Source organism: Pseudomyrmex gracilis, unplaced genomic scaffold (genome assembly GCF_002006095.1).
Source record: "Pseudomyrmex gracilis isolate BER0280 unplaced genomic scaffold, ASM200609v1 scaffold_257, whole genome shotgun sequence".
Classification (NCBI taxonomy): Eukaryota; Metazoa; Arthropoda; class Insecta; order Hymenoptera; family Formicidae; genus Pseudomyrmex; species Pseudomyrmex gracilis.
The window spans coordinates 77635-103189 of record NW_018020841.1 but is presented as its reverse complement, the minus strand read 5'-3'; the positions used below and the strand labels follow the sequence as shown (position 1 = coordinate 103189).

Below are 25555 nucleotides of genomic sequence, written 5' to 3'. Positions count from 1 at the left end.
AAAGTGAAGTTTATCAAAACCGCGTGGCAAAGTTTCTCCGCCAAGTTTATATGCGAGAAAAAAATTGATTGTATCAAGCGGATAATCTCTTCTCGGCAAACTTCACTTTTCCGTCAAATAGTCGTCTCTGACGATTTCGCTAAATTGAACAAAATTCCTGAGTAGATGATCACGGGTTCTTCCCGTGACATTGACGGTTCGAGATCTTGGTTGTTATCAATGAGAAGTAATATCGTAAGCAGCGCAAACGACAACGCAGTTCGATTAAAAAAAATTCCGCAAAAAAATGTATCAAAAGTAACTTCCAAGTTTATATAAAAAGAAAAAAAAACACCAAATTGTCTCCTCAACACGTGTCGGCGAAGTAATAACAATCACGGCGTGTGGAATCGCCAGGGAGTTTTTCCGTTCGAGTTTCATCCAACTTTCAGCGACGTGCTTGGCTTTCGCGCGCTATTTCCATCACGAGACGGAAGATATTCCCAGAGTGGATCCGCTCCGCGTCAAAATCCCAAATGAAGCGCGAGAGTAATGCGAAGTGTAACAAAACGTCCCGTCGCTTTCCCGTTTCGTCTAACGATATTTATATTCGAAATGCGAAATATATATTTCACAAGCAATAGTGAAAGCTACGACAAAAAAAAGCCATGCTTTGGTTTTGTTTGTTTTTTTTTATTTTTTTTTTTCTGTTTCCATCTAACCGTCAATCGGCGCATGTATTTTGTAAAAACAATTCTGCGAACAAGATCGCGACATCGAGACACAAGAGAAAGAAAAGGAAGAGGATTTTGTTTTCTATTCGTGCAAAGCACAAAGAAGTGTTGTTGGACGTTTTCTTTTTTTTTTTTTTTTTNTTTTTNATACTCGCTCGCGCGAATTGACGGCGCGCAGTTTTCTTTTTTTTTTTTCGATTTCTTTCGCACGGAGCTGCCCCTCGGCCACTGCACACGCGATAACAATAAATTTCGCGATAACGAGTATTAACTCCGGTAACCCGTGACGAGAAGAGGGTGTGAAACAACGTTCGAGTAGCGTTTGTATAAGCGTTAAGGGACTCGCGTAACGATCTCAAATATATCACGATTCGATTGTTCTTTTTTTTCTCCCTTTTTTTATTTATTTATTCAGGAAGAAGAACGTGCAGAGTGCTGTTATATATATATATATATATATATTATCAAAAACGACATGTCACAGAAGAAACGGTCGTCAGATAGAAAAAATCGATGAGAAAGAGAATCGAGAATCGGTATCACCGGGCAGTAAGTGCTGGAAGGTGCACTTTGCAGTAGGAAAAAAAAAAAGAAAAAAAACGTGCACATACGTCAATAAAAGACACGTATCGATCGTGTCTCGAGTAGTAAGGGAAAAAAAGAAAGAGATTGCGAGACGTGCAGATCGAGCCAATCGTACGGTTTTGATCGCGACGCTCTTTTCGCTCAAATTGCAAATTGCAGATTAGTTTTTTTTTTTTTTTTTTTTTTTTTTTTAACGCAAATGAACGGTCGTCGACGCGCTTACGTTCATCTTTAAATCACGGCTGATCGATCTTGAATATAAAAAAAAAAAAATGACAAAAGCCTCGTTTCTTTAGAATTGATAATTTAATCAATTTTTGTAAATCTACTCAATTTTCATATTGCGATTTGTTGATCATCTCGCAAGTTTATTTTGCAAGAACGAGTTGTCTAACAAAACAAAACAAAAGCAGAAAACCATGGAAGAAACTATTTTTCGCCGTTGCGGGGCAACTTTACGTGCGGTCACGCGTTCCGCTAAAAATGTGCTTTTTCCCTCCCGACACTCGGAGGCTTTACAAAAAAAAAAAAAACGCCGTACGATGGCGAGCAAGCGTGCAACGGCCGGGAAGCATGCAAGAAGCGGATCGACACACAGAAAAAAAAGAAACAGTCGGAGAAAGAAGTGAGTGGAGAGAGAGAAAGAGAGAGAGAGAGAGAGAGTCAATTCCACATCGGCCGATTGGTTTCCAGCCGACGGAGAGCAAGTGCGCGACACAAAAGTCAAGGGGGTGGTGTGGTGAAAAGGCGAAGGAAGAGATAGAGAAAGAGAGAGAAAGAGAAGTGCCACAGAGCGAGAAATAGGGGAACAAAAGTTTCATACAACGGGCTGGTGTTCATAAATCCATAACACCGGGCTAAAACATCGAGAGTCGAGACTTGTGACGACGACAGAGAGAGAGCGTGTGTGTGTGTGTGTGTGTGTCTGATGTATGTCTGTTTGTATACATGTACGTGTCATATGCGTGTGCGTGGTGTGACACTAACAGTGACCTAAAGTCTAAGGACGTGTTCGTGTGACGAGATGCAAGGTGGTGGTTTCGTAGAAGGTGAAGAAAGAGTTCGTTTGGGGACGCGATCGCGCGTGCGATCGCCTTCTCAAACGAGCTTGGTGCACATGGAGAAAGAGTATAGTCACGAAGCGAAGTAAAGTACACATATACTTCGAAAGAGCGAAATCGTACACGGGATTTTCGAGAGAAAAAGAGAGAAAGAGAGAGAAAGAGAGAGAGAGAAAAAGAGCCGCGATTATGTTTGCTCCCGTTGTTTATTTGCCACCGGAATCTTCGAAATCAATTTTACCCTCCCAAGACGCGTGTGCGCGCGCGCGATCAGTTTTCCTCTTACGCAATTTCCCACACGGGTCAATATATGTAAGGTGTCACACCCGTGTGATATTCAATTTTCATCGGCGACTCTTCGCGGTAATCGAAAAAAAGCAATCGAGACAACAATTGAAACGATGACGCGTGACGTTAATTAATTTTGAACAATTATAAGAGTCATCTCGACGCGATTGTTCTCGACGACCGTCGATTCGATTCCGCTCATCGATTATATATCACTTTTCTCCACTTTGTCGTAGCGCTCTAACGATCTATTAAAATGCCGACAATTTTTTTTTTTTTTCGTGATTGTCACTGCCACGTAAATCTCTGACTGTATCTCTCGCCGACGGTTTTCGAAATGAAAAAGTATTCAAGAGAGAGAGAGAGAAAGAGATAAAGAAAAATAGAGAGAAAGAGTATGTCGAGCGCCTATGTCGTAAATGCACATACGCGTTTCTCCCCGTTCGCGCAATTGGCAACGTCCGAGCGATAAATTCATCTTTCCTTTTTTTTTTTTTTTTTNTTTTTTTTTGCTATTGCTCAACGAGCGACTGTTCGCTCATCGCGTCACATCTTGTTCTGCCGCTCTGGTTCGCACGTTAAAAAAACCAGGAGAACAAAATCAGACGTCCCCTCTCACCGACGTCGCAAAATGTACACACGCAGGCTCGGTACGTGGCAGCAAAAAAAACAAAAAAAAAAAAATAAAAAAAAATAAAGAAGAAACACAAAATGTATCCAAAAAACACCGGGACAGGTGTGTGCGAGTGTGAGAGGAAACACAAATATATATTATGTGTATAATATATATAATATATATATATGTATATATGCGAGATGAGATCTAAACGTGCGAGAGTGATAATTTAATAATCGTGGATATGTACGTTGCCTCTGGAGAAAAAAGCTCGCAACTAAATTCCCTTGTTTTGCGCTACTCTGTGTTATGTAACACGCGCGGAATTAACTTGACTCGTGTCGAGAAGAGTCCGCTAAAAAATTTGCAAAAAGCACAAAGAAACAGAGATAGAGATATATGTATATATCGGTAAATAACGTATAGAAATATATAAAAGTCAAGAAAGAGAGAAAGACAGAGAAGCTGCCGTCTCCGAAGATAGCCGCTCGTTAGCTTCGCTTTTAACTCGCAATACGTATATTGAGGCCGCAAATTACTCCGATCGGAAACTCACAAATTTTTCAGAGTCGGACTCTAACGAGCGTCTTTCGTTCGGCGATCAAAGCGAGAGAGAAAAAGAGAGAGAAAGAGAGAGAGCTATCGTGAATCGTGAAAGAAAAACAGCGAGTAATAATTTGAAGAGTCTTCTCTGCGCTAATTGTGTTCTAAGGAATTATCGTATACAAATACACTAAGGCTGTAACAAAAAAAGAAAAAAAATACCACAAGCGACAAGCGACGTGAGCCGGAACGATCGCTTCGGTCGAAAGATCGACGTGAATGAATGAATGGTGATGAAGTAGAAGAAAATGTCAATAAACAGAGATACACAAAACATCGAGATCGGCTGTGAAACAAAATACCATGTTTGCTAATTGACACACCGGATTGATCGCGCGCTTAACTTATTCGCGCGAAATTACTGCGTCTCCTTCTACATACTGCATCGTCTTTCAGCTTCGTCGACGAATTCTCTACATCTAATTACGTGTTACATCTAATTAATCATCTAATTAATTTTCATACTGTGTGTACATCAAGTCGCGAATAATTAAATTATTTCGCGTTACAAAAGCTACAATTTTAATTTCAACCGCTAATTGTTTACAACAATTTGTCCGCCGAGGCTTGAACACACACGCTGTGACGATACGTTCTCTATCGCTAAGATAATAATTTAATCTTGGAAGGCTATCCCCCGCTCCCCCCACCGCGTCTGAATTTCTTGTGTTTTCACGACCGCAGTACAGGGAGTGTGTTTTCTTCTTTTTTTGCGAGATAAAGACAAGACTGATGTGCAAAGAAAAAAAAACACAGCTAATTTATTCGCGCGGACAGAAAGAAAGAGAGAGAGAGAAAGAGAGAGAGAGAGAGAGATTTAGCCGTTCAAGATTAACTTGTCGCCGCAGTTATTTCTACTTTTCAACTACTCTCTACAAATCCATTTTCTCCTCAACATATTGTTTTTACGACTAGAAAAAATATAAATAAATGGAGAGAAACAAAAAAAAAAGATAGAGAGAGAGAGAAAGAAAGAAAGATGGAGAGAATCGCGGTTTGAAATTAGCAAACATCTACATTCTACTGGAGAAACACGTGTTCGCGCGATCGTCAATTGCCTCTTTTGCTGCACAGATCGTATATCGTGAGAAAGCGCTCTCTAATTACAATCAATCTTGCTCGTTTTACGATTAATGATCGCCTGTGCGGCAACTCGCTAAAAAGTGGATGCATTACGTTAACAAGGGTCGAGCTCTATGATAATGGTGGCTGCAGATAGTGGTAGACTTTGTTCTTTTTTTTTCTTTTTTTTCCTTTTCTTTTTTTTTTCTCATGTCCCGCGACCCATCGCAGACTCGTGGTTTTTCACACGCGTCGTCGGATTTTATTTGATTTTTCCCCGAGAAGAGAAGAAGAACGCGGTGTGTGGAGAAAATGAAAGAGAATTACATAAAGACGCGAGGCGTAACAAAAGCGCGAAGAAACCGATGCGAGAGTGAGATCTTGACAGACACAAAAAACTCAAGTGAAACTTTCAAGGCTCGACTTGTGAGGAATGTTGGCGGAGTAATCGAAGGATCTGAACGAGGGCGGATGTTTCTTTTTCTTTTAATGTTTATTTAACACGTTTTTTTTTATTATCTCTCGCGACTAAATAAAAATGTTTGTTCGAACATAAACAGAAGGAGAATGAGAAAGAGAGAGAGCAATAATTTTTAACGAGATTTGAAAGGGATCCGTAGACTTTGCGCGCGATTTTTGACATACGTAATAAAATTGGCGAACAAAAGTTTTCAATCAACTTTTTATTGTTTATTTTTTTCACCCTCGTTATGCAGATCCTCGAAATATTGACCGCTTTTATTCCGAGCGGAAAACGGACGAGGTTACCAGACGATATACACACACATGTGTGTGTGTGTGTGTATATATGTGTACGTGTGTATACAATACAAATACACACGCGCGCTCGCGCGCGCTGTATTCGAGCCGTTAAATAATTGAATGTTGATTAATCGGTCCACGTGTTCGAAATGCACGGTGTTTGCGCTAAAGCGCGATTACTCGTGCTTTATTAATTTGCACATACGCGCTTGTTCGCGAGATACATGGTTTTACGCGCGAAGAGACGTGTTATATGTGCGCGTTTTTCTATTTTTTCTCTCTCTTTTTATTTGCTTTATTTCCTTTTCGCGTCTATTCAACTCCTCCACATTCCACGTCTGGTAACCGTGTGTGCGTGTAATCTGTGTGTGTGTGTGTGTCTCTACGTCTGTGTGTAATTAAAAGACAAAACAGATGCAGAGCAAATGATCACATTTCCGGCCGAATGACATAATGATGGAAACGCGCACTCTAACCGAGTACAAGTTGCACTCTATATGGTCTATGGTGTGTCTGTGATTATCCGATTATACGGTGCACTCTTTCATTTGCTGTCACAATGCGCGTGCGCGCGCGTTACGTCCTTTTATTTATATATATATATATAAAAAATTATGTGTGTGTTATGGATTTGTGAGCATCGAGCTACAAGGGGGTCACAGAATAACAACACAGTGTGTTATCACTTCTCACGCAGCTGTTTCACAAATGTATGTGTCTGGTGCTTTTGCCTTCACGGTGTCTGCTTATGGGGAGAAAAGACACGGGTATACATTGGTTGTTGAAAATCGTCTGATTTTGTGCGAGCGTGTGTGCGTGTGTGTGTGTGTGTGTGCGTGCGCGCGCGAATGTTCGCTCGTGGTCAAATACGTACGTGGGAGAGCAAATGACGTCGATTCGTTTCCATTCAGGCCACGCTGACCAATCTAATTTCGACGTCATCGGCCGTGCAAATGCACAGAGCCAACGCGCGCATTACACCTTCGCGAAGCGCATCCGAATGTGTCAATAATACAAATAAAAATTCGGAAAAAGTGATTAATTGGAAAACAAGCTTTTAGAGAAAAAATGTAAAAATTAAAATAGAGATCTGTAAAAGTTAAAAATCAGTTCTTTTGTCGAACACGTTGATTATTTTATAAAAAAAAACATGGACAAATTGAATTTTTTATTCCTTTACAGATCGGGGCTGAAGACGATAAAAATAAAAATGACCGGAACGTTCAGACAAGATTGAGTTTTTTTTTTCAATACTTTGATATTACAAATCGCCAACATAGCTTTCAGATCTATTTTAATCTTCCAATTCGAAAAAATTAGACTGCAAATCACCGCGCGCTCTGAAAAAAATTGACTTCCGGCGCTGTTTTATTTCATTTTATCTCTTTCGCGAAGATTAATATAACGCGTCGTTCGCACGGGTGAGAAAAATGCATGCGTTCGCGCGTGACAAATGAGTTTTCTTGCGCGCGCGTGTGTGTGTGTGTATGTGCGTCGTCGTGTGTAAAATGGGTTTTGGTAATCTCGGAAGCGCGCGCGAAACGTTGTTGTCCCGGACAACATTCGGCAAACTGTCAATGCTGCATGGGAGGGGCAGGACGCGTGCAAAGATTCGGACGTATTGCGCTCTCTCGCGAGAAAAGCGATTCGTTTTTTCAATCGCGAATTTGACACTCGCGAAAAGAATCCGATTGTTTTTACTCGCGAGCGAAATTATTTTCCAAAACCGCGGATCGGACAACAAGCTGGAGAAAGAATTCGCTCGAATTTCGTCGAGTTAAATGCGAGAAACAGACAATTCGCTCTTTAATCGAGAACTTTTCGCTCGTTTTTTTTTTTTTTTTTTAATTATACGCGCGCCCGTTTTTCGTCTCGTTACAGGCGCGCCACGTCCGCGAGAGTTGCGCAACAATCCTGATATCGGAAGAATTCAACTCCGTCGAAATTATGGGAACGCGCGAGGAAGAGGATGGCTCTCGAATTTCTTCCGGATACCGCGAGACAAAAGAACTCCGCGATCGATGTGCGAACGCGCGCAGTATTTGGTTTCCGGGCCAGAAGTGTGTCGGAGTTTTTGTTTCAAGTTGAACTTGAGAGAGGGGAGGAGGTCTGATTGGGAACCGAGAGAAAAGCTCGAAAGGCTTCTCACACGAGATAAAATTGTTCAGATGTTTTTCTTTTGAGTTTTTACAAGTTCGACGCGATCGAAACAATCTTTTCCTCGAAATTACGACATTATTTTTGCCCGTCGTCGTGCGATAATAATTGCATACTAGAGTGGTTCTTATTTATTCTTGATAAACATTTTGTTTCAAATTTTTTTCGCGACATAAAGAATCGATTTACGCATTGAAATAATTTGTTCAATGTTTAAGAGTTCAGGGGAGCACCTCGTTCGATCGGGCAAAAATTTTTCACAGATTATTTTTTTTAGCAATTGGAACCACTCTAGAAAGTGCTGCAAAAAAAATGGAAAAAGTTGAAAATAAAAGCCACCCTATTGGATGTTTTCACAATCGCAGATTGCACACCTCGAAGCGAGAGAAGACAGCGCTTTGGAAGCTCTCGCTCATCTGTCGCGTATGTATTTGTGTACGTGAATCTCATACAGGTGAGAGACACGTTGGAGTTTCGATAAGAGAAATTGCGAGAGACATCGAACGTCAGAGTTAGCGGGAAACTTGAAAGACAAGCTCGTGTTGCACATACAGGAGGAGAGGCTGATTCGCGAGCGATAACGTATACGTGAGTACAGACTCGGCGTTTGTGTCGGGTCGATGATGAGAGGGTACATAATATACACGTTTAAAATACCGCTCCTGTGTGTGTGTGTGTGTGTGTTTGTGAATAGGCTATTTATACACGAAAAGAAAATTTTGCTGGTCTGACTTTTTGCTGGACTAGCAAGAAGTTACCGCACGGACGGCAAGAAAAATTTGCTAAGCCTAGTAAATTTAGCCTAGTAATTTTGTTGCTTTGCCAACAAAACGTTTGTTTTAGCAAAACAAAAACTTCAGGCGTTTATATTTTTAATGTGTAAATGTATTTTTTTTTGTAAACGTATATTTTTCTTGCCATGTAAAACAGCGAAATTGTTTTTTCGCGATAAGCTTCAAACGCAAGAGACGTGAAACGAGTGTCAATTGCACCGTGTGTCGTGTAAAATTTTGGAAAGAGCAACACAGTCGACGTTGACAGTCGATGGAATTGCGATTCCGTATTACACGGACTACAAACAAAGAGGAGAGAGTAAATATTTATATTGTCTGATTATTTGATTAGCCTCAATTACGAGATCCGTTTGGAAATGAATTCACGATTGTCGCCGCGACTGTCCGCTCTTCCCTCGATGTTGCGTGTGTATGTGTGTGTGTGTACGACGAGGAGATGCCTTCGATTGAACTTCAAAGAGCCACGTGCGTGAAACAGGCCCCAATCGACAAGTGTACAGTCAAAAGTGTGTCGTCTACAAGGAGGCAGAGAGAAAGATCACAAGGCGAAATCGATTTGTATTGTTTCTTGTTTTTCTACAAATCGGAAGAGTTGGGAACAAACTTCAACTTTCTGCGACACTCTCTGCGGAGCACACGTCACAAAAGAATCTCGCGAGAGTATCGACGCGGAATAAAAATTTGCTTATTTTCTCTCGATCTTTTTTTTTTTTTTTTGATTCTCGATTTTATATCTCCGCGGAAAAAAAATCGCAACGTTCGAGAGATTCTTCGTGGCGTGTTATTTTCCGCGAGCGCGTTACCGGTGATCAAAACGCAAGGTGTATTACGCAGAGTAGGGAGAAGGAAGTGTAGGCAAAGGTGTAGTAACCAGAAGGTTAAGCAACGAGTGGGTACTTAACTACTCGAGCTATTGTCCAACGATCGATTTGCACGTGTGAGAGAGAAAGAGAGAGATAGATAGAGAGAGACAGAGAGTATCTCTAATGGTGGATCAATACGCGCGCACTTCTTTCTGCGTTTTATGGTGCAATAAAAACAAATTAATCTCCCCGCGTTGTAAAAATTTTATCCGCGACAAAATGTCGCATCGCGGGCGAGAAAGATCGGATCAGAATACAACAGTCGACTCGGGGCGTCGTCGTCATCGTCGTGCGGATGCGCGAGAAGTGAGTTTTATCTCTCTCTCGCGTTCCGCACAAAGCGCCCGGCCTCGACGTTTTAAGACAATTGTGCGCGCTTTTACAGAACGAAGACTCACTTTTTTTTTCCACAATCATAAAATTCTCAACATCACTAACTTGAAACCACCTAAATAAAGTTCGATATATTAAATTTCTCCTCGTCCTTACGTTCTAATTAAATTTTATCAGATATCTATTTTGCATATTTCTCCGCTTAGAGAAAAAATACACAAAAACAAATGTGTAAATTTTCTACAAATAAAGCTCAAAGTATTGTGTAAACAGAACCGAAGGCCTCCGCGTAAAAATACAGTTTGGAAATCTGAAAATGCGCACGGAAAAAAAAAATTTGCTGAAATAGCACAAGAAATTACTACGTGACCAGAGCAAGAAAAGTTTTCCGAGTCTCCTGAGATTTTAAATAATGAAATAACCATTTAATACAATAGACTCGACCAATTTTTCTTGCTCGCCGTATGACAGCAAATTTTTTTTTTTCCCATAGTTACGCAAACTTGTGCGATAATCCTGCAGTTTCTCATTAAATCTTCTTAACGAATAGAGACTGCGCGCGGTGAGGTAGACGTCGCGAATCCTCGCCGGGAACTTCTACGGATTGTTGTTATCGGTGTATTATCACAAGCGCGATTATTCTACTCGCGTAACGACAATACCGCGACGACGGCAGCGAAATCATAATTCAATCCGATGCTTTCGAGCACAAAGGCGACGTTGCTTTAACAGCCAACAGACGTCAATCGGAACTTCGAGCGGGTGCTCGTTACGGCATGTGTGCACCTCGCGAGCGATTTCTCGACCGAGAGAGACGACGATCGCGTGTGAGAAATCGCTCGCGAACTTTTTACAAGTTTCTCGCAAATTACATATCGACAACGAGATTTCTCGCGTTACCAAACACGAGACGGCGTTCGCGGCTCGATATTTACATCTCTCGCGAAGTTCGCGTTTCAGAGATCGTGTGTAAAAAGCTCTCAGTGAGAGAGAGCTTTTGAACAACCTATAAACTCGGATTTTTTCGTTTTTATTAATAAATTATCACACGCTAGAAACTACGCGCCAAAGAGAATTTGACACGATTTATCTTGTAATCAACGAGAGAACAGATAAAAAGAGATAGAGAGAGAAAAAAAGACACGCGATTAATAAATAAATAAAAAAAAAAAAAAAAAAACAGAGAGGACGAGAATTTCCTACCTTTAACGTCATCGTCTTCGATCGTTGTGCTGCTGTCGGTAGATTCTTTCACTTGAGAGCCGTCGCCCTTCTTCGTGATGATGCTTCGACCTGAAGTGCGCAGATCGTTTTTCAGTAAATCGGCATCGGAAAAGTCGGAGAAAGAGAAAACGGAAGAGATGTTGAGACAGAGATTATATAATATAGAAGAGCGGAAGGAGAATTTTTCAGAAGATTTATGTAAAGGTAGAGGAATCAGAGAAGAGGCACAAAAGCGAGAGAAAAATAGAGAAAAAGAGAAAAAGAGAGCGGTTGCAAAACGGAACGTGAATAATAGAAGACGAAGGATAGATCGGGAGATGGACGGAAACTGAACGGCATGTCGGAGAGAGGCTCTACTTGGGATTTTCGGATATTTCGATTCCCGATGCGCTTTCCCATCGGGACCACGATCTTGGGAACGTTTCTCGATTTTAAATGTAAAAACTTTCCAAGTGTATCAACGCTGACGTCAAACGCTCTTGAACGTGGAAGGAACGTTGTCGTCGTCGTCGAGAGATTACGACACGTCGCACAGTTCAAAGAGCGAGCGAGCGAGCAAACTTCGGACGCCGAATGTTAATTTGGAACTGGTTCTTTGCTCGCTTTTTTCAAAGAGTTATATCGAGACGAGAGGGAGAAAATTCTTATTGGTCACAGAGACGCGATGCAAACGCGCCGCATCGCTCGCTCGCGCGCGTCGAAATAAAATGTTAATTAAATCCGTTCGACCTTATAACGATCACGGATTTCCGCATCGTTTTTATTCCTCTCGCGCGCGCGCGCGAGATATTCGACGCAATTCCGCGACGCAATTGCGCGAGATCTCTCGCTTCTCATTTTTCGTCTAATTTGAGCTCCTCGTTTCTTCAAGTTTATGCAAACAAATATCGCCGTTGTTGCTGTACTCCCCGCGCGTACGAGATCTGTGTGCGCCAATTTATTATAAAATATTTTTCTCTTCAATTTGCGTTACTCAGAGAAGATGACAAAGAGTCGCGGCGAGTTTCAACTGTTCTTCAATGTTTCTTTATAATCTCTCGTTTTTATTCCTCCAAAACTAAATAAAACTCCTTCAAAATGTTTTTTTCTACGTTCCTTCCACATTCCAGTCGTAACAATCAGTTTACAATCTATTTTGTTTTCTCTTTTTTACTCAATATATTTATTCTTAACGTTACTACGTTATAACGCAATAATATTCTCAACATGCGGGAGGAAGAGGGTTTCAAGTTTTTGGATGTATACACGTAAATAAAAAATAAAGAGAGAGAGAGAGAGAGAACAAAAAAGTAAGAATCCAACACAAACGGGAGCAACACATTTGTAAATCGAACACACATAAGGCGAGAGTATCGAAAATCGTATATTGACGGATATATTGTGCGTATCGGATATGTGACGGAGGTAGTCTCGTTCCAGAGGGAAAGAGAAAACAAACGGAGGAGAGAAAAAGAGAGAGAGAAAGAGAGAGAGAGAGAGAGAGAGAGAAAGACAGAAAAAAGGTCAGGACACGTCAAAACATTCGAGTAAAAACGTGTATACATGCCATTCGACCTCATGCAACTTCGATACACCGACCTATAAGATCTGCCTGTGAGATCAGCTGTGTATTCGAAGTACGTGTTTCTTCGTTTATTTCGTCGCGACACCTTCGTCGGAAAATCCTCTTTTCTCTGATATACCAAATGCCACAACGAGACAAAAGGAAAGGAAAGAAACGACCTTCCTCGCTCGCGAGAAAGGTGTTAAATAAATAAACGAAGAAAGAACGTGAGTAGTGCGGCAAATGCATGCATGCAATGCCGTGCGATTGTGCGCGCGCAGCGGGCGAGAAGAAAAATAAGTTGTTGCTTCGTCCGCGCGCGATTCAAGACACAGAGGAAACTGATAAAAAGTCATTTCATTCAATTTAGGGAAAAAAACTACACGCGAGAATTGGAACGAAACAAGCGGCGCGAGAGATCGTAGAGACCGTCGAGAGTGTGAAGTTTTACAAAAATATAAACTTAAACCTCGTCTCTCTCGCCGCGAAGGAAAAAAAGTTTCGCGCGGTGAACTGCGCGTTACTTCGCGTTCTAACGGGGGTCTAATGGAAAATAAAGGATGGCGCGTAATTGTTTGAAAACAAAAAAAAACCAACTCTCCAGAGCGATTTATAATTTTCGAAATATATGTACGAAACACTTTCGTTTTAATAAATTAGCGTTGTCTAGCTCCGCGTCTTGTTGTCTACCTCACGCGGGGCTTCGCGCGACGAAGAAAAGAAATAGCGCGCAGTCGGTTACCGTGGGAATTAAAACGAAATATATGCGAGAGAGAGAGAGAGAGAGACGCGAACAATCGCGAAGTCTCTGGCTCTTCTCCTCGTTTGATAAGAGAACCGCGAGTCCGATAAACGGAACGAAACCGCTACGGAAAATACGGAATCTCTCCCCGGAGTACCGTCGAGAGAGAGAGATTCCGCAGTAGAAAATGTCGCGCGCGCGTTGCCCCACCGGTAACGAGGTCGTATCACTTTTGCTCCGCTCGTAACGGAGTCTCTCTTCTCCAGAAAAACTGTTTGCAAAGACGTTCCCGTGTGTTTATTTTTTTTTTTATTTTTTTTAACGTTGCGCTGCAAGAAAAAACTTAACGTAAACAAACGCAAAAACAAAAAACGCCGCAATCTGCGTTTGTATTTCTCTGTTATTTGAAGAAAAAAAATCTGAATTGGAATCTAGCGAATCTATTGTTTCACGCAAAAGTCTACCTTTGTGAGACACATCGCGCGAATGATAGTAACGAAAGGGAAGAGGGCGAGCGATGTAAAGCGTCTACCGAGTTCACCGGTACGGAGCGTGCGCCGCGACGGTTGCCGCGGAAAAAGAGCCGTGTAAAACAGAAAAAAAAAACACAAGCGAGTAGAGAAGACGAGCGAGCGAGTTTAATGTGTGCAAATTAGCGAGGCGAAAAGCGAGAAAGAGAGCATGCCAAAATGTCAGAAGGGACGACGGATCCGACAGAGTTCCGTTTAACATCGAGAATTAACATACCAATCCTCTCGTATGTAAAGGACCTCTCGCGGCATTAAAAAAGAAAAAGAGAAAAAGAAAGAGCATCACAAACGTCTGATCGCGCGTTGTTCCGTTTGCAAATTTTACTCGCCGGTTTTTCACCGCGATATTTTACAACTGGATATCTTGCAGCAATTCCCTGCACGCTTGTGGGAATTCCATTCTTGTTTCGCGAATGGAACAAAACTTGTGCATAAAATTCAAATTCTTGAAAAAAATGTTACAGTTATCGAGAGAGAGAGAAAGAGAGAAACAGAATTGTCTCGTATTAAAATAAATCAAATTTTTTTCTCGCCGAAAGAATAAAATTCGATTTCAGCCGGAAGCGCGAATCGATCGTCCCTTCAACAAAAAAACTATCTATATATCGTCGATTGTATCGTGTGCGTCGTCTCGTGTACTCGAGGACTCGTGTGTGTGTGCGTGTGTGTGTGCGTGGCATATCGTTCATCACTCGGTTCCTGCTCTATTATCGGATCGAGGAGGAGTGTCGAAAAAAAAAAAACATTTTGTCGCAAGGATGAAGCGCGTCCATTTTGCACCTCCGACCCACTTCGCGCGCTGCGGTCTATATCCTTGTCAAAAAAATCAGTCATAGAGCAGTTAGAGAAAGAGAAAGAAATAGAGAGAGAGAGAGAGAAAGAGAGAGGCGGAGAAAGAGATTTATTCGGCCAGTACGCCGGTCGTCGCTCGCGTTCTCTCAAGAGGAGAGGCGTATCGGCAGATGGGAACTGACCTGGCTCACGAGGATTCATGGATTCATGGATTCCCCCGGAAACCCTCGAGGCCCTATGCGCGGTTTGGGATTCATAAACCCATACATAATTCGCGCGGATTCTCTCTTCCGGCCTGGCCGGTCGCCGCGCGGAAACATACACGCGCGTACCGGAATACATAAATTTACACGTCGTCCCGAAATTCATAGTCGCGGGAGACGCATATACTTCTTGTGATTCGACCACTTGCGTAATTTATTATGTATACCGTGTGGGTATCGGAAAAAAAAAAAAAAACATCGCGTATCCACCGCGAAAACTCACGTTTCTCTGATCTCTCGGGTGATATTAGGAAAAAAAAAAAACGATCGCGTCAATTTTCCTCGGTGCAACGCGATACGCGCGCTTCGTGCGCCCTCCGTGCAGTACGTAGAAAACGGGCGCGCGTTATTAGGTCAGTCTCTTTCTCTCTCTCTCTCTCTCTCTCTCCCCCTTTCTCTCACGTGATACACCGAATTTCGAGCGCGATGTTATCGCGGTCACGACATACACATTGTGACGATAAATGCACTTCACTCTCTCGGTGAGTGTGAGAGAGAGAAAGAGAGAGAGAGAGAGAGACCGACCCCCGCGAGACACGCAATTGTCTTCGCAGAGGAACCTCCTTATAACGTGCACAAAGGCCGTGATACTCCGTGTCACGCGTCACGCAAGAGATAAGATCTCTATTCTCCGGTTGCCGAGACAAGTTTCCCTAATACACACGTGTTCGCGGAGGAGATTAACGCGCGTGGCCGTCCGGAAATCCCCGAGAATCCACGCGGGAGGAGATGTGGGAATATGCGAGGGAGCGAGAGAGAGAGAGAGAGAGAGGAATATATGCGAGTAATCGGAGAATAATGAATGAACCCTACAACTTTTCCCCCCCACACGACGATCGATCGTTTCGCGGAGAAATCGGCGGTAATCCGCCGCGAGTTTTCCAAGAGACGCGACAAAAGTCCGGCGAGAAAGTGCTCGCCGTTTGAATGCATGAACGCGCATATATCCGCCGGGTAATTACATATATTACCGCGGGCGCTCGCGCAAAAAAGGAAAAAAAAGAAGAAGAAGAAGCCGCGCGACTATATCGGAAATCGACCGCGCGGTTTGCGAGGTCATAACTTATTCAATGGCGCGGAAATGATCGCGTTTCCTTCGCCCAATGCGGCCAGACGACAAAGATGACGAAAGCGTATGCGAATGTAAAACCGCGGAGCGATCCGCCGCGCGGAATCGCGCGACGCGGAATTCCAACCAGAGATGCCCGAAATAAATTGACCGACTCTCTCGGTGCATTTCAATCGAATGTGTCGCGCTCGCGACCGAGTTTATGGACACGCGTCGTCCGATATATTGATTGCACTAATAGAGACGCGCCGGAAATTTTCTCGATTAACTTCGTCGAATTGAATCTACTTCGTTACGTATCGCGAGGAAATGTCGATGCTCTATTTTATTTTTGGAAATAAACATACATCGTCTCTGGATGTGTAAATTTTCCGCGTCGCAACGAGCGGAGAGAATCGCCTCGTTGTAGATTTTTGATATTCAAGAAAGAGAGAGAGAGAGAGAGAGAGAGAAAGAGAGAGAGAGAGAGAAAGAGAGAGAGAGAGAGATAGAGCGAGAGAGAGAGAGAGAGAGAGAGAGAGAGAAAGAGAGAGAGAGAGAGATAGAGCGAGAGAAAAAAATCTTCTTCAAAAATCGCGACCACGGAAGTCGGGGAATCACGTAGAACCGATCCGTATAACGATTGGTTTTTGGAGGTACGTTTGTGTGCCAATTCCATGTGTTTGATTTGGATCACGGCCGACGCTGTCGTGAGATAAATGGAATTTAAATATGCATATGCGCTCTTTGAATGTTGTATGTGTATGCGTGTGTGTGTGTGTATGTGTGACTGTTTCTTTATTTGTTCAATTTCACATTCGATCTTGTCCGACGAACGGAAAGTTAGGTTCACGTTATTTTGTGTGACTAATAATTCCTCCATGTTAAATTATATATCGACACTTTTGCCGGAATGGTCTGTGAGGAAATCTCGACCTTTCGAGACCGGCTTTTTTTTTTTTTATCGCGGGAAGTCCGACCGCGATACGAATATCCGCGAGGCGGATTGAACAAACTCGTCGTCGTCGTCGATGTTCTCGATCTGTAATAATATCGCCGGCTGGAGTTTGTCGCGAGGCTTTTAGAGCCGATTTCCATAATAATTGTGTGCCACCAGCTTTGAAGATAATAGCTCTTTTCCTCAAAAGCAAAACGTAAAACCCAAAGTGAGGAGAAGAGAGAAAAAGAGAGAGAGACGCGTGTCGAGAAACAGAGAGAAAGGCGCGGAAAAGTTGGAAGAGCTTTCGGAGAGAGTTCGAGAGTCGGCTCAGGGCGATGAAATAAATTTAATTAAAGTCAAAGTTCGAGCTTTGGCGACGGTTTTCGCGGGAACAGAAAGAAGTGGGGGAAAGAGAAAGCTCTAGATGCGCGGACAGAGTTAATTGTTTCGTAGTCGCTCGAAACAAAAGAATATGAATATAGAAACGGGCGTGCGAAAGAGAACAGCCGTTTGCAAAGGCAAATAAAAACAATCTCGTCTCATCTTGTCGTTTGAGAGCGGAAATTTTCCGCGACGCGAAATGTAAGACTACGGGGAGGAACGGAAAAGTCTGGCAAAAGTGAAATTCGAATCTTCTGAGATGACAATCCCGTCGGAAGAAATTTCGCAACAATCCATTCTCGGATCGCGAATAATCGTGCGAAAATAACCAAATCGATTGAAACATCGGTAACAAAAGAGAATTTCGCAATCAGGAATTCCGTGTTTGCGAAAGCTCGTCGCTTATTTCGACGTACATATGTGTCTTCTTGTCGAGAGGTTTTGATATTATCCGACTCGTTTCCTTGTCACCGCGCGTGTCAGCGTTAACCTTGGATAAGAAGAGACATACACGTGTTGTGTATATATACACCTATGTACATAGTCTAACACCGACTGTATGAAAAGGTAAAACGCACGTGTCTTGTACAAAAATGCTGTCTGCGAAAACGGGACCGGTTTAATTTATAGAAAAATTTATTATACAAAACTGAAAATACATCCATTCTGTTCTCTCGAAGTCTATTTTTATATTAATGTGTTTACCGTTGACTGATGTCTCGAGGCGTACCTTCCACTAACTCAAAGTCATTTAAAAATCATGATATCATTTTAGCTCTAATATAAATAGCAAATTTTAAATTTATAATAAATTTCTCTATAAATTGAACATCAGAGTCGCGTTCTTCTTCGACGGATTCTAAATTAAGCGTTCTCGCACATTTTTGAAAATGTTGGGGGCAAGAGTCGCGCCACGTAATGAGGCGCGCGACATTCCGGACACATTATTAATATGAGAGCATTTTGGTTTTCAATCAAAAAGGAGAATGGATGTGCACGTATCCGTGTGTAATAAAAATTTTTCTACAAATTAAACTGGTCACGTTCTTCTCCGACAGGCTGCGTACGTGTTACACGCGTGCCGTTGAATCTACAAATGCCAAGATGCTTAAGCTACTTGTCAATCTAAACATCTGGGGGAGAAGATAAATATATATATGTATGCACAAAAGGGTTTCCGAGGCATATTCTAAAAAAAAGAACACGTCGACTCCTAGAAGTCAATCACATAAGTGCGTGTGTGTGTGTGTGTGTTTGTTTGCGTGTGTGTGTGTGTAGATGCGCATGACGTACATAACGCGACGTTACATCCGTCAAACGTCTACTGCGGGGCGGACACTCGTGTGTGCTTACGCCAGGTAAACAACAGCGAGATGCATGTCACGTATATAATAAATATTGTATATTGTATGTACACACTTCGAAAAGTGGAGGGAGGAGAGTGGCTTAACATCGACAAAAAAATATACAATCATTCGAGAGAGAAGGGGGGGGATGTAAATTTCTCGCTAGTGGACCGAAACAGTTGAGCCTTTTCGATCCCTCGACAATTTTTTCGGACCTGAGCGCAGAATCACGCAACGAGAATTTGGGAAAATCCGTATTTTCAGCCGCGTCGCGTTTTACCGACGGAATAATTTGCGCAAATTGTTTTTGCGTGTTGTCGATGAAATTCTCGTCGGAGAAATGTGTGTGATCTACCTGTTCCCGATCAATTCCTTGATTAATTTCGATGTGTGGCAAATCGAAAGAGTTCAGTCGGCGCTGACGTTGTCGCCGAGGTTTCGTTTCAGCGAACGAATCGGATTTCGCCTAATCGATATATTATCGCATGTGTCCACTTCGACGAGAGCTATCGATAACAATGCGTTTCTCACAGGGGAAAACGCCCCCGTGACAACCCGCCACCTTGTTAATTACGTCACGGTGATTAAACGGTGAAAATTCAGTTTTTTCTTTTTTCTTTTTTTTTGGATATTGGCCATCGCCACACGACACACGACCGACCGATCGCCGATGCGGTTGTTCCCACGTTTCCCGTGCTCCGTGTTAACGAGGTTCTTACGTACACTCTTCCTCGAGGATCGATAAAAGCCAGTAAAACATTAAAGGGAACAAGAGAGAAAGAGAGAGAGAGAGAGAGAAAGAGAGAGAGAGAGAGGAACGAAACGGTACTCCATTATCGTCCACTCGATAAAGTGCGCACCGTGAAATGTGCGTATAGACTTTGCATTTCCTGCCAATCTTATCGACGACACGAGCAATAACCGGTGACACACGGTGATGTAAAAAAAAAAAAGAAAAAGTGTCCAAAGACCATTACTTCGCGCGCGCGTGCACACTTCGAGATATCGCAATAAAGCTCTCGCAACAAAATCGTCACGAGTAAAACAAAACTCGACTTAAAAGAAAAAATGTCGACATTATTCTCTTTTGAAACATTTGATACACGTCGCTTGTAATAAACGCGGACGCGTTTACAAACTCGAGCGCTAGATTTTTCTGTTTTCGTGTATATTATTTTTCCCGTTTGAGCGCGCGAGAAAAATATACATCGAAACAAAATGCAAATATCTCGTGAAGACGATAAAATCTGTTGACACAAACAACACACATTTATAGCCGGGTGTGCGCATCGGGTGTGTTTTCGAACGGTGAGGAGATTTTTTAGTTTTACTGAGTTCTTAGTGATCCCCGAGTGGTTGCAAGTTTCTCTTGTCTTTTTTTTTTTTTTTCTAGTTTGCAATGATGATTGAACACACACACGTGTGACGATGTCGAAGGAGAATATTCCGGAGAATATATACGAAACGGAAGCATGATTCGATGATTCGCCCGATTACACCGACATGGATGATGAGAAAATTCTATGAGGAAAAACAAAAACTGCTTGAGTCCACTGCGACGACTATTCGCGTTACCCAGAAATTCCTTCGTCTCCGCGAGAGACACAAGCGATGACTTCCTCCTACGGATATCGAGAAATATTTGGAGAAAGAATCTCGGAGACTTTGAGAGAGAGAGAAAAAGAGAGAAAATTTAATTCTTCTTTTGTCTCTGGTCGAGAATTCGCTTTTGCGCCAAACAGCCAAGGTCCCGGGTTTTCTGGGTAACGTGCCACGGTCTTTGCAGGATATGACGTGCGAGCCGTGCGCATCGACTATATATGAGATACACGAGATAGTTGTGGAAAGGGAGAACGGGGGAGGATGAACATCGTGTCATGATAACCGATGCACCGAGCGAGCGAGGATGAAATGCGATTGTTTGCCTGATAAGCGCCTAATTAACCGCGAAGCCGCGCGTCGACGATGATTTTCGGGAAATCCACACGGATATATCGATCATCGACGCGCTGTATGTGACGTGACTCTTGGATTTTCGACTCAGCCTCGCTCCTTCGACCACATGAGGCAAGAAAGTGTCGTAAAAAAAAACAAAAAAAACAAAAAAAACAAAAAAAAAACAAAAAAAAAACAAAAACAAAAAAGGACCTCTAATTTGTTTCTGTGCACGAGCAACAAATGCCGTCGGATGCTCCGCGGTCGCTTTCGCGAGAAGAAAATTTTCCTAAATTTTTATAAATTTTCAGCAAATATACGAATGAAATGCAAATGAAGAAAAAAACATCGCGCAAGCGCGTCACGAAGCATCCTTTCGAAAAGAGCGAATATATAGGCAGATGAACAGATCCTCTATGTATGGCGAGAGTGCAAGACGAATGAACGAACGGGGTTCTGTTGCACGGAAAAACAGGCTTGGTGGTGGTGGTGATGGTGATGATGGTGGTGGTGGTGATGGTGTTGGGACGAGTTCGTAGACAGAGACACGAAGGATGTAAAATTCAACGGGAAGGAATATAAAAGTACTGTCTGTCGTGGTCCGTGTAGAGCGCTGAAGAGGGCCGGAGGTACTTACCCTGTGCATCATACTTACTGGAAAAGTTCCGCGTCGCCAACATGGTCGTCAGTATAGCGCCCTGCAAAGAGCGAAAAAGAAAGACGATTACTGTCAGCCGCGCGACTGGAACGCAAATTAGACGGAATGTACGTCGTAAAAGCGCCAAGAGCGTGACAACGACGCGAACGAAAATTTCTTGTAATTGACAAACACAAGAGAATAATGCGAATAAAATATTTAAAGAATGAGCGATAAAAAATGTAAAGAAAATAAAATAAAAGACCAAAATATCCTCTTAAATATTTTATAAAATATTACACATCACAGCATCCTATATAAAAAATTTGTTTATTCATTTGAAGACAATTAGAGCAATCGATTCTTTTTTATCGCTGCGATACAAATTTCAAGTCAATCAAAACCTGACACCTGATTAATGTTGCCGCTTAAATTACACTCCGTTGTGCTGTGTGTATTGATTATCCACGACAAGCAAAATGCTTAAATCATGCATACGCGTGATTGCGAACAAAGAGAGCCGGAGAGTCCAAAATGCCGTGACACGATGCGACGGCCTTTAATTACGGGAAATAATTCCCGAGCAAGGACCCACTGACAGCTAACCCTTTAAGAGTGAGGGCGGATGATTATATACAGAACGAGAGAGAGACAGGGACAGAGTTTTGAGTTGAAGTTTACTCGTAAACTCTCGTCTTTCATCAGGCTCGATGACATTCGCGGCAAGTTGGGGAACATTGTTGCGCGCACACAGGGAACAAAATTTCACAGCTCTACAACGACGTGCGTGTGTCGCTAAACTTTGCGCGGAGAGTATATAAGGTCGTCCGCGTCAAATGAGAAATTCTTCAAACGAACATTTCGCACTTGTAATGCGAAACATGATATAACCCGATAATACGCTTCGAGTCGCGACCGATTAGAATACAGACTTGCTTTGTGTTTCCGGACCACGGTGACATTTAAAAGTCATGCACGCGCGCGACCGAAAGATACAAATTTGCGAGTATATCACATTCGCGGAGAATGTATTTCAAAAAATAATCCTTGACCGAGAAGCGGAGAGAATTTTTCGCCAAATTTTACAAACGATTTTCGGGAAACGAGAGAGAACGCGCTAATTAATTATTATAATTACACGAAATTATCGCACGGGTTTTACGTCCACGGAACATAATTCGCGCTTAAATGTCATTCGTAAAGTTTAATCGCGATGATGTCGCAAAAAAACTAGCCGTTTTTATTTTGCACATTACCGTTAAAAGTGGTTGCAAAAATTAGAAAGTTTCGCGCTCTCGTCGTGATTATTTAAAGACGCTGCGAATTCACAAACGTTCATCCAACACATGTCGTTCCCGCGCGTTTGACCTTTACTGGGTCGTTCTCTCTCTCGTAAATTCGAACAAATATCCGAATTAATCGTAACCTCGGACGCCGACCAAATTAGTAGCGTGTGCCGCCAGCTATACATATTTTAACACGGTCAATTAACATCTTGTTGCGGCGATTTATCAAGCGAGACAAAACAACTCGTTGCTCTCAACGTGAACAAAACGACGGTACACCCATCTCTGCAATAATACGGACAGCGTAAATACTTTTTACAAAGTTGCATCTCAATAACAACAATATGAAGATGCGAACTCTGCGTTTACGCTTGTATGCATACACATACACAGTGCGACGAAGGTTTTCGTTCGTAAAAGCGGAAACACACGTCTCTATCCGCGCCGTTTGACTTGCATCAATTTGTATTTGCGCTTGGGGAAAACGCGTAACGGTACAAATTGAGAGCGGGCCACGCGGCAAATTGACGGCGGGGTGAGAATCGTTGTAGCTTACAACAACAATCAGGCGCGAGGAGATTTCACGATCCTAGATAATTCCACTTCATTTCGCGCGCGTGTAATATAATATAAATTGCTTTTCGTTATTATTATCGCACACGCGCGCGAGAGAGCGGGAGAAAATTACGTATCACCGATATTCCGCGTATACGCACACACGCGCGCGCGCGACGTATCGCCCCATCGGCGCATTTTGACACGCCAAGGCGGAACAAACGCGCGCGCGCGCGCGTTGTTAGACGTCAATCTGACGATGATTAAAATTTCATTACCTCGGGCACGGTCGCCTCCTGTTGTCTGCACAACATGAATTTATTCCTCAGCGCCCTCATGTTTCTGCGCTCGCGCGAACGAGCGAGCGGATGGCGTCGTTAAACTTTCTCACTCGGCATTTGCACTTTTATGAGTCACACGGCTTAATCAGCATTCGACCCGTTCGTTGTTTCAACGTCACGTCGCCGTTTTTTTACGTGCTTCGCCGGTTGCCTGCGTCGCTAATGCGCACCCACTGCTACTATTCTGATCGTCGCGCGAGAGATGAAAAAACAAACAAACAAACAAACAAGACCTCGCGGCAAATATCCCGAAACTCATCAAGTCGTTAAGCCACGAGGTCACTCGTCTCGGAAAGCAGCTGACGGAATTGAATTCTCGACAGAGTTTATCCGCGTGTTGTTATCGCGCGCGATTGCACAAAGACGATTTTTCATCAAATGCTAAAAGACAAATAAATTTTATTGTCAAGATCTCTCTTGGATTGTTCATTAATTTATTTTTCAAACTCGAAAAAAAGAACTTTTTAACTTAAAAAATAGTTACACGTTACGTACGTAACGCGTTTCGGAATTATTCCAGACACTTTCGAACGAGCCCGTTGTTCCGCAAGATGTCGCTCAATTATTTCGTTCATCGAGTGAGCGTGTGTTATATAATTAGCCGGCGTCCCGCCTCCCTTCGATATTTGAGTTTCGCGCGGGCGGGCGGCGGTTTCGCTTGCGGAAGAATACACGCTCGCGACCGAATAAACATTAATTAACTCGGTACACCCAATTGTAATTAACGTTCGCGCTCCGATACATGTGAGATCCTTGAGCGCGATCGACTCGACACAAGCCGGGGCTACAATCGCTTATTATGATAACGCTATCAAGTTGGTTCGTTAGAGAAGCGGAGGTCTCGGTGCGTGATACGCCGCCGCTCCGTATATTATTTGTCCCGACGCGAGAACATTATCCACTTTAGAGACCGTTTTTCCCCGCAGTGAACCTTGAGAATTAAATTTGTCCTTTGAGAAATTACACACGACTGAGAAATCACGCCGAGCTCTTCACGCTGTTCTCGTAAAACGCGAGATAACACGTTCCTGGTTATACCGACGAGAACAATATTTTTTTAAATTTTTTTCATGAGAATGATTTACTTTAAATTGCACAATGAGAGAGTAAAGTTAATTACAATCAGTTCACTTTGAAATTTTATCCTGTGTAGTTGATTTTCCAGCGTCACTAGCGTGTGATTATATATTTACGACTTTTGAACTTTTGTCGCGGCACCCTCTAGAACGGTTCCAAGTAAAAACAATAATCCGTGGAAAATTTCAACCCGATCGGACAAGGAAAAGAGGTGCCCCTGGGTCGCGATAAAAATTCGAAAACAATTTTCACCAAGAGTAAATAAGAACCACCTAGTGATTATTCATTTTGACTAAGAGGATTTCGTTTATTTTTTGACTAGTTATCGACCGCGTTTTTGTATACGTTATTTAATGCCATAAACTTTTTGAATTAATGTTTTAATTTATTTAATTACGTTCACCGATGAAAATCCAAAATATTGGGATATCGCAACGTGACTGTTCGAGTAAAAATATAATAGTATTTGAATAAAAATAATATTTCACACACACACACATCGACACTCTTACCAGCTTGCACTAACCTTTTAATTACAATCAGATCGCTGTTTTCCTCATAACAGAAAATATTAAATAAAATATTAAATAAAATATGTGATTTTATTCTCTTTGGAAATTATACTTTTTTTTTTTTTATTTGCAGCAGATACCTCGCGTTTATATCGCAAAAAAAAAAACGTTACATCAGACACGTGTGTGTGTGGAAAAAAATATAATTACACGCATAATCTAGGAGAGAAGGTTCCATGTATGGTTTTAATCGCGAACTATTGTCGAGAACGATTTTAATAGCTGTTCACGCGCCGGCTCGGTATCGAGTAATGAAATGTTTTCTTTCGCGCTTTGTGTTGAAGCACTGAACAACCTACTCGAACGTCGTCGCGCGCAATTGTGTCGTCCAATTGAGAACGTAAGAATGATGAAATAGGTCGAAATTGCACACTCAATTCTCCGCCGGTGACTTTACAAGGACGGAACTGCTATTCGCGGAGGACACGTACGTAAGCAATTCATTTAAACGGACGGTGTCTTACAACACAGTGAAACATTACTGTGTTTGTACTGAAAAATATAAG

The 25555-nt window shown here is 42.4% G+C and overlaps 1 protein-coding gene across 18 annotated transcripts in view; it reads right to left on the bottom strand.

Moving 5' to 3' along the window:
* LOC109859326 (calcium/calmodulin-dependent protein kinase type II alpha chain) overlaps positions 1 to 25555 on the bottom strand; it is a 109367-nt gene that overhangs the window by 22970 nt on the left and 60842 nt on the right. For 12 of the 18 annotated variants that reach the window (XM_020437459.1, XM_020437460.1, XM_020437462.1 and 9 more), the window contains exons 10-11: positions 21219 to 21279; positions 11041 to 11130 (exon numbers count right to left, since the gene is read on the bottom strand). In XM_020437459.1, the coding sequence (XP_020293048.1) occupies positions 11041 to 11130; positions 21219 to 21279 (151 nt within the window). The remainder of the gene's footprint in view (positions 1 to 11040; positions 11131 to 21218; positions 21280 to 25555) is intronic. The other 6 variants (XM_020437461.1, XM_020437471.1, XM_020437474.1 and 3 more) reach the window with 3 other exon arrangements.